Source organism: Aulostomus chinensis, chromosome 12, assembly GCF_037954235.1.
Source record: "Aulostomus chinensis isolate RoL2024-O1b breed Wild chromosome 12, RoL_Achi_v1.0, whole genome shotgun sequence".
NCBI classification, from domain to species: domain Eukaryota; kingdom Metazoa; phylum Chordata; class Actinopteri; order Syngnathiformes; family Aulostomidae; genus Aulostomus; species Aulostomus chinensis.
In genome coordinates this window covers 1,910,652-1,920,268 of record NC_141331.1, presented here as the reverse complement: position 1 = coordinate 1,920,268, position 9,617 = coordinate 1,910,652, and the positions used below count along the sequence as shown (strand labels likewise).

At 47.6% G+C, this 9,617-nt stretch overlaps 1 protein-coding gene across 8 annotated transcripts in view; it reads right to left on the bottom strand.

Annotated features, from left to right (window-relative positions):
- Nucleotides 1-1,102: 1,102 nt before the first annotated feature.
- Nucleotides 1,103-9,617, bottom strand: part of LOC147251704 (nck-associated protein 5-like) — a 50,421-nt gene continuing 41,906 nt past the window's right edge. For 6 of the 8 annotated variants that reach the window (XM_086219558.1, XM_086219559.1, XM_086219557.1 and 3 more), the window contains 3 exons: nt 6,036-6,416; nt 5,279-5,374; nt 1,103-4,653 (listed from right to left, as the gene is read on the bottom strand). In XM_086219558.1, the coding sequence (XP_086075684.1) occupies nt 4,652-4,653; nt 5,279-5,374; nt 6,036-6,416 (479 nt within the window). In that variant the 3' untranslated portion in view covers nt 1,103-4,651. Of the gene's footprint in view, nt 4,654-5,278; nt 5,375-6,035; nt 8,954-9,617 lie in introns of those variants that run through there. The other 2 variants (XM_086219563.1, XM_086219564.1) reach the window with 2 other exon arrangements.

Genomic DNA, 9,617 nt, shown 5'->3' with positions numbered 1-9,617 from the left:
TACAGGGTAGTCAACTAAAGTAGGCACTCATCCTTTTAGATTAACGAGCAGGCTGAAGGCCTAACATCTGGCCAGTGGACGAAAACTAGTCAACCAGAAGTAATCGGTGACTAACATGTATTTGTCAGGGTTCTGCCAGGGGCATGAAGGCCCAGATACATGAAGAACTGCAGTACTACAGGTGTTTGACAGTTGGTGTTCCCGTTGTTGCTCATATTTATTAAGGTCAACTTTAAAGTACAGGATAATTCTCTGCTGACAAAGTGTGTATCCGTTGTATTGTTTGTTGGTAACGTGTGTTGCTGCTGCTGGTGTGTGTCGCCACTCTGTACTTGATCACAAGTACACCGAGTATTTCTGAGAGTAATCCTTCCCTCCCCTGGCAGCCGGGAGCAGCGCAGCCCCCCGGCCCCCACGGAGGCCTCGTTAAACGCTTGGCTGGATGGTTTTCATCTGCTGGCGCCGAGCCGGAGCCGAAGTGGTCCTGGCCCAGACGCGCCTGCCAGTTGCTCTTCTGCAAATGGATTATTTGTTTGTCACAGAATCGGAAGCTGGCAGAAGAAGCTTCCATCCTTCACTGGTGGAGCTGGAGGGAACGTTCACGTCTGCTTTACTCCCACTTTTCAATTTCAAAAAAAGGAAGAAACACACAGAGTTTACAAAATGCAACTCTGAGCTGAGAAAGTTGGTTTAGCGATAAAAATTCAAAATGTATGGGACCTCCGTGTCCGTGATCGCCATGTTGCTGGCGGCCATGTTGCTGCTGTCTGAGAGATGAAGACCAAGTTGAGGAGCAGCAAAGAGGGAGGCAGCAGCTCAACCCTCCAGGGTTCCAGCGGTCCACTTGTTACAAGCCTCGTTTTTAAAGTAATTGTTACTCAAATTAAGTAGAAAATAAATTCTACATCCCGCAAGTTCAGCAGGTATTTGTGCCAGTGATTTGGAGGAACCTGAGCGAGGAGGCCCACCTGCTCGGCATCACCTTGCAGCTGATTTTATTGTGTGTGTTAAACACCACCCAGGTTTTTCTGCGTCACATCCGTGTCTCTCTCAATGCTGGCGGGTGAAACCCAACAAACCACAAGGCCACGTGCTCGGTGTTGTGTAAGTACTGAAATAGTTTATTTCTTCTTTCTTCTTTGACATAAAACAAAGAATATTGATGATATACAACTCTGTTATTACTGCTAGGGTGACACGAGAACATCACGGTTATTATTGGGTCATTAAAAAAAGAAAAAACACCAAAGAGGAGAGTTACTGGAGCAAGTGAGTAAATAGATGTGCAAGAAATATTCAGTTCCACTCGTCAGTGCATTGGGTTAACTGGTAGAAAAATACAATATTCCTGTGAGTGACGCGTTCGTGATGCTCCGCCTACCCGTATCAGTACCGCCAAGCGCTTCCCTGATGCGTGGACGCCTCGTCCCGCCGCTACACGTCATTCGTTCGACCAACACGTTCAACATTTAGCGAAGATTCAAAATTCAAAGACGAGGTAAATAAGACGACTACTGCTACAGTGCCTCCTACTGGACATCACTTGAAACTGTAAACTCTTTTCCAAGAATATGGCTCGACTCGCCGTGATATGTAACTGGCTGCATTCATGTGTTTGGCAAATGTATACTACACATGAGAGGAGGAAGGGTGTGTGTGTGTGTGTGTGTGTGGGGGGGGGATGCATTCGTAACACCAAAACGACTAGAAAAAGACACAGTATTCATAGTAGAGAGAGAAAGTGAGCAACACTGTACAGAGAGGAACCCTCGAGTTCAGGTTCAGCCTTCACCTTCAAGCTGAGCTCTGACTCCACAGCGTCGATCGGAGACAAGCGTGTTTTCCCTGAGCGAGCACGACAAAGTGGCGACGAGACTCCGAGGCGCTTCATCACTGCGCTTCCATGCCAAACTCCCCGGTTTGTCTCGATGTCATAACTGTGGAGAAGATGTCAAACGTGACGCAGTTCACATATGAAGAGTTTCATTTCACACCAGACGCAACGATCAAAGAGTCATTCGCTCCCCCGGGGGTTGACGCACCTCAAAGGTCAAAGGCCGGACGGGTTCTGGTATGATGTCACCATCGACGACACTTGACAACAATCAGGTTTTCCCGGTTCTCAAGTGATTCATTTAATTTGATTCAAACACGCCCACATCAATGACCTCAACGGTGGCTTCTCCAACCGTCTGACCTCAGAAGCTCCTTCCTGTCTTCACTCTCTTGCTCCGCCCCGACATGTCTGACCAGTAAACACAGGAATCTTTCCTTTCTTGGATTCATTGGCGTTTTTTTGTAAAACAGGTGCCACCTCGCGTAGTTTGATTTTTCCCTGTGTCCAGAGAGGCGGCCTGATCAGCTGATTCAGACCAGAGCAAACAAACCAGAGGGGTGAGTCAGAGCAGGTCTGAGGCACCTCTCACACCTGCTGTCCCCGCTCAGCCTGTAGGAGTGAGACCACTCCTCCAACGACGGCCCGCACAGAACCCTGCCCCCAAGTGTCTCCAACCAGATGCTGGGTACCAGAACATGTAGCACTCGCCGCATCTGACGCCAACCATAAAGCTTTGTGTCCAGCTCACCTACAGCTGGCACTGCTAAATCTGAAGTACAAGCCACGCCCACGCAGAACTTTAGCTGCTAGTGTACGACGAGGACTTCCTGTGAGGTCCAAGTGCCTGGAATCGCCTCTCTGAAATCAGTTAGCATGAACGCGACTTGAGGTCCTGCACCTGGACTGAATCCTCCAGTGTGTGTGTGTGTGTGTGTGTGTGTGTGTGTTTGTGTTGGTGTGTGTGCGCACGCACCAACGGTTCAAGTCCAGTCAGGTTTTCTACGATGTGGACACCTGACTCACTTATTTTGGGAAAAACCGCATCTCCACGATGACATCATGATTATTTTCACGTTAGTGAGGAAACTCTTCATATGTTGGATCAGATTTATGGTGTATCTTCATTTCCTGGCGGTGGCTGCATGCATATATTAATAATATAATCATCATATTAACATTGTGACAGTAAACAGTTTGTAACCAGTTCCAGAGCCTAGAACCTGGTTCCTGGTTCCTGGTTCCTGGAGGCGCTGCACATCCGACATATTCAGGACTCCCAGTTTGTCATCTTGAGATTGTCAGGACCCTTCGACAGTGGAAATGTTCGCACATGCAGGAAATATAAATGAAGGACTCACGTTGTGGGCAGCAGGGTGTGTGTGTGTGTGTGTGTGTGTGTGTGTGTGTGGGGGGGTCTTCTGATGGCCTGGAGTCATCGTGGACGTCGAGGGGAGAACTGGTAGCTCGAATGTGAAACGATGAATCAACATATTTAAACGAATCAAATGCGTTGAAATGATTGAACGTCATTATTACGTCCCCTCACGGCCGACGCTGACGGACGCAGCTTCGACTCCCAGGAGGCACAAACACACGTGAATAAACAAGTCCGGAACACCAGAGAGGAGGGCTGAGCGCTCGCGACCCAGGACGGGATCAGCCCGCCGCTCCTCAGTTCCTGGAGGAGTGGATCCACATGGCTCTGCTGCGCCTGAGAGACGTTCAGTCCAAACCAGGGTTTCTGAGTTGTTTTTGTTACCAATGGAAGTTTGTTTTCTTACTCGAGGAAGGAACTTGCTGATTTCTTTGGCGCCCCGTGTGGCCAGCAGCAACTTCTGCAGCTTAACAAACTCATTTGATTTTTCAGGCTCTTTTCACAAACAATTAGAAACTGAAAATAACGAGATGTCATAAACGCTGAAAACGATTTCTGTGAGAGATGCCATCTCGTGGAAGAAGTAACCATGACCACAGGAAACTAGTAATCAGATGATGTCACTGTAAAAGGAGAAAATCCCGCGTGGACCCTCTTCTGATGCATGCGGTGCGTTTGGACCCAGCAGGAACAGGAACTCGTGACAGAGAAGAGGGTTTTTGACTCCAACAGTTGTAATTCCTCTGGCCCAAGGGGGTCTCGTGGTCCTGGAACAGTATCTTCACCCTCGGGGGGCCACAGGGGTTGAACACCCATCTCCTGCTACTCATGGAGTGTTGGTGGGACTCGCCGACCCGCCTCCTGACGTGGACTGATATGGATGAACTTGGGTTGTGTTGGAGGCGGGTCTCATGCAGACACCGGAGTCTGCTGAGTACGTTGGTAGAAGACGCAAACCGATTAGCTGGGATTGTGTTCAACATTCACTCCTGAATAACAATTCAAACTGAGGGGACACTGACATCCAAGAGCCATTGATTGTGCTAAGCTAACTAGCCTGGGTCTCAGCTGGCTCTGGGGATGAAGGACAACAAGAGACTTTACTTAAAAAAATGGCACCTTCCAGTAAAGATGGCCTCTGGCTGCTTGGGGGGATTTAAAAAGTGTTTCCTCAGTCGAACCAGAGGCAAAAACTGTCTCGATGATGAAGAGCTATGATGGTTCTCCGGTTATGAGTCATGTGACACTGTGTGAAATAGTTTCAGACTTCCAGCATAGTCGCCAGGAAGTTCATCGCCACACACGAAAGGCTGTTCAGTATCTCCACGCCACGCTGACCCGGTGGAACCCTCCAAGCTGTCCAGCTCTGAGATTTTAGATCCTCCTGATCTTTTTTTTGCTTGACTGACGCTTCGGGTCCACTCATTCAGCTTTCAAAACTCTGAAACAGAAGAAGGAGAACCGAGCGAGAACGTGAAACACCTCGCCGAGCGACCAGGACTCGCTGCCTCTCATGTTGGTAACATCTCACATGCGGTGATAAATAACGTTGCCTGACTGGGTCTCTGGCTGCTTCCCACACTCTTCAGTGGCGGGTCTCCATCAGAAGTGTTCTGGACCTTTGACTGATGCTTGCTACCAGCTCTGAGACAGCGGCTAAGCTAAGTAAGCTAACAGAAACCTGCAGTTCCCATCCTGTGGTCCAGTCAGAGCAAGGCTGGGGAACTGACACTGTGGGTCCAAACAGGTCAACGCGATGTTAGTCATCCTAACAGAACTGGGGTACAACTGATAATGTGTCAAGAACTTAGCCCAGCTCGCCTGGCTAAATAATGTGTTGATGTATGCTAGCTTCGCTATACGGACACAGAAGTTCCCCCATGAGCACCAGGGAGCAGGACGTTATCCCACTGGTCAGGATACCTGCTGCTGACGTCGGTCAGGCCGTCAGACTTGGAGAGGAAAATCCTGACATGCTGGTGTGGTTATGTCACATTACCACGCGTTCATATTCAGGCTTTTACACTCGGCACACACGCACACACACGCACACGCACAGGTCTTACAGTTGGCGAGCTGAAGGCGTGTCTGTTCCTTCTGTTGGCTCTGGCTGGCTCGTGTTTTTGTTTTGATGTAGGTCAGCTTCTTTGGTTCCATCCCACCTGCAAGAAAAAGCAGAGTGACGTTCGTGTCCCAGGTTTTTCGCGGCAGTCTGACTCGATTCTGTCTCCTGTCAAGAAGAAGAGTCCAAAGTGGAGCTGAAGGACTTGGCGGCATCTTCAAAGGGAGGAAGATTATCACTCCAAATTCAAAGTGGCAGGAGATCTGAAGCAGCAGGAGCTGACACTTTGAACGATGACACATTAGAATTCTGACTTCAACCTGACACTTCACAAAACTGAAACTCAAGTTTAGCTGCTCACGCTAAAATATTGACTATGTATATCAGCTTAGATGTAATTTTGGAGACAAACTTTTAATAATGGCGAGTCTGATGCAAGGTTAGTCCCTGGAAGAGCGACTGGCACGTAACTGAGTGAGGTGAGTGAAGGTAAAGACACTAAACACACAAAACAACTCAAACAAAACTCCATTCAGAAAAACAGCATTTTAAAAGTTAGCTTATCGTCTCTCAGACAGACTTGGTGAAACATGAATTCACACTTTGTACAAATCACCACAATGATGATGTTGTTATTCTGGCATGGTTTTTCTATCGTTCATCCCAGCAAGTGGAAGCAGCAGTCATCACACGCTAGAGGCGGCACTGGATGACAAGACAGTGGGAGGTTTCATGTTTGGGCTCTCGTACCATTACCGTACCTTGGGGTGCTCGCGGCGGCCTGCTCTGGGTATCACAAACACTGGCTGAGGTCACAATGGGGTCAGACTGGGGGTGGATGGGCTGGAGGAAGGCCACAGTGGGGAAAGGCACTGACTGGATGTGGGTCATGGAGGAGTCGGACAGGGAGGTCGGCACCCCTGCATGGCCACTGTCCTTAAAGCTGGAAGGGATTCTCCATCTGGGTAATGGGGAAGGAGACACCTCCTCGCTGGAGGAACCGGGGACACTGGGAGGACTGAGGGACTGCTCTGGGGTTGAGGAGGATTTGGGGAGGAAGTGCAGGATGGAGGAGAAGAAAGAGCAGGATTCAGGAAGGGGGATGGTCCCAATTCCACTGTCCAGCGTTCGCATCTTGCAGCCTGCGGCACAAGGAGAACAGCTGAAGTGGCTCACGGTGGAAGGAAGAAGAACAGGGATGAAACAGCAGGGGAACCATGGTTGAAGTGGTACTAAAGACACGTTTTAGATATTGGGAGGGAACCTTAAGCAAGGTTCTCTAACTGTTACGGTCCCAATCCTTTACAGAACTGTTACAGATCCCTGTGTGGCTCCAGGAGAACGTTCCAACTTTACCAAAATGACTTTTTGAATGTGAGGAAAATGTTCCTCTTAGCACTTTCTAAGAACAAACTATTGCCTGGCTGGAAATTCTATGTCCAGAACATTCTGAGAACATCTGCCTTGTAACGAGCTGGAGGGGCTCTCTCTATTTGGTGGACGTTAAAGGAACATTTATAATGTCCTGGGAACATCGAGTTAAAGTTCCCTGGTTGAATGTTCCTGTAATTTTACAAAAGACATCATTACTGTGGGAGGTTCTAGATGGGGATGCCAGCATGAAATGAGGGTTGTTTTAAAAGTTGAGGGGAACTTTTTGTGGGATGTTCAGGGAACATTTGTCGCACCTTTAGATTGTTGAGACACTCTCAGAATGTTCCTGGGCAGGAGCCTGTCAAAGGCAGCTAAAATAGCAAAATCATCGTGTAACTCACTGTGAGATGAGAACGCTCTAAATGTGTAGAATTATGAATAGATTTTATAAAGTGGTCAGGTGTCAGTGAACAATGGAAACAAACCCCCTTCAACGACATGATATTTGTATATTTTGGCTCACCGGGAGGTTTCAGTTTTGGCCCGCCAAGGGAAAACGTTCTGGCAGCGACGGTTCAGGGAACGTGTGTGGGACATCAGAGCTTTGGCCTGTAGCAACATTACAGGAACCTTCAGGGGGATCGACCAATTATTTTTTGGTCCTATTCAGGTTCTGTCACCAGGGAACCAGGAGGGGAACATCCTGTAAGTTTACCATGAAATTTTCTATAAATGTTTCCAGAACATTCTGACTGTTCCCTGAACGTCGGCTGAATAACATCCCCCCTAAACTCCATGAGATGGGTCGTGAAACGTCCAGCTCGCTGTGCTCTGAGAAGCTGACGATCAAATGTTTCTCACTTGGAGAACACGTGAACGCGGACGTGGATCAGCGAAGCGTCTCAGCAAGGCGTCTCAGCGAAGCGTCTCGGATAAATCACGGAGCATCTTGGCGGTCGTATCACGGATCCTCGGTTTCCCTGCCTGTTAGTTTGAGCTGCAAACGGATGATTGTGTTTGCTCGTTCTCTCCCTCTCCCTCTCTCTCACTTGCTTCCTCTCAGTGGCTCAGCTGTGTTGCGTCTAATTACATGTAAGAACGAAGCAGGCTCATGATTTTTTCTTTGCTAATTACAACATAGCGGCGCCACAGAGAAGGCTCAGCCAATCAGGCCCACTTGAACCACTGCTGGACACCACAGATGCTGGTTCATGGCTGTGCGACGACGAGCATGCATCACCATAGCGATGAAATCAAAACCAAATACACAGATGGGGGGATTTTGGCTGCTATGCCTCAATCCTGACCGTGAAGCGGCCGCCGTTACGTTGCATGTTCCAAGTTGGTGTTTGTCACTCCTCCGTTCACGCTGTGGCCGTGGCGTCGTTTATATCAGCTCCATTTAGACGGGACAATCATCTTTCCAGCCGCAGCACAAAGATCTCTTTAAGCAGCTTTTATAACTCCTGTTTTCCATGAAATCAATAGAAGCAGCAGCCATGCGTCCCCCAGCCTTAAATCAAAATAAGAACAGATCCTGAAGCTGTTGTGCAGTTTCATGTTTAATATGTGGCTGGTAGGTGGAACCTGTAGGCAAAGCCACGCTGCAGCAAACACAACAGCTGCTCCCCCTTTATTAATTAAGATTACCTCTCCTCTGGGTCTCCACAAGCGCCGCTTCATACGCTCCATTCTAAACTAGGAAGCTCAAATTAATCGCACTTTTCAAAACTATCATTTATGCTGAAACACAATACGAAGGGAAGTCGGGAGTAAATATCACACATAAGGCTGAAACCACCTGTTGCCATGGAAACGCCGTCTGCAATGAAACACAGGGACTCGCAGTTCTAGAAGTAGTTTCCATTATAGAAGGTTGTTGATAGACGTTCGCCAGCGCTGACATGACCAGCGATGGCAGTGGGTCAGAATTAGCTGTCATGGATTCGTCAGTTAGCAAGGAATCACATGACACCTCAAAGATGACAACGTTTATCGTGTTGAGAAGAATACAACAGGGACCTTATAGACTCTGTGGATGTTAACGAACCACAGTCACGGCGCTGCTCAGGGAAACGATGGGTCTCAACCAGCGCAGAGGGTTTTGTCTCATCTCATCCACCGGAAGATCATGGCGGCCAGAAAAAGATACAAATACTAGAAAAACTCACTTGATAGGACAAAATATTACAATGGCAGGTCGCAACGTTGAGATTAAAAATCAAGGTGGAGATAAAACCAAAATGATGACATCAACAGGCCTGAACGGGAAGATCGGCGGTACAGGAAGTCCAAATTCTGAGCACTAAAATTAAAAAGAAAAATATGACTTCAGGTAAAATCATGAGATAAAAAAACAAGTAACAAGATAAAAAAAAGGCAGAGCCATGATATTCCAATAAAAAATGACCTAAAAATAAAAAAATATGTGAAATACATTGGCAAAACATTAAATTCATGAGATAAAAAGAATCAATGATGAGCTATGAAGTTAAAATCAAATCAATAAAAAGTGGAGTTGAGACAAAGTTCATATGTGGTAAAAGGCAGAAGCGAGAGGTTTTGCTCTCATAATTCTGATTTGGCGTGGGAACGCTCTTTTGTCAGCGTCGTCCGCCTGGTCAGGTTTGGACAGGAAGGACTCATAGATGCTGTATGAAAAAGACAGAATATTTCCTCAACGCGCTGGAAACAAATTGGTTTGGCACCAAAAGTAGTTCAACTTATGGATGCGCAGAGCAAATCTGTGCGTTTGCAGAATAATAAAAGGCACCGGACTTCCCAACAGCTGGACAAAGGCTGGGAAGAACAGTTTGAATAATCGCAGGCAAAGTGTATTGAGGAGGGACACACAGATTAGTTAGTCAAGTCACCGCAGCAGCCTGAGGTGCTGAATATCAATAATCTGAATATCCGGATAGATTCCAAAATATATTAGACAACAATGATGGCTGGTTTGAGCTTTTTGT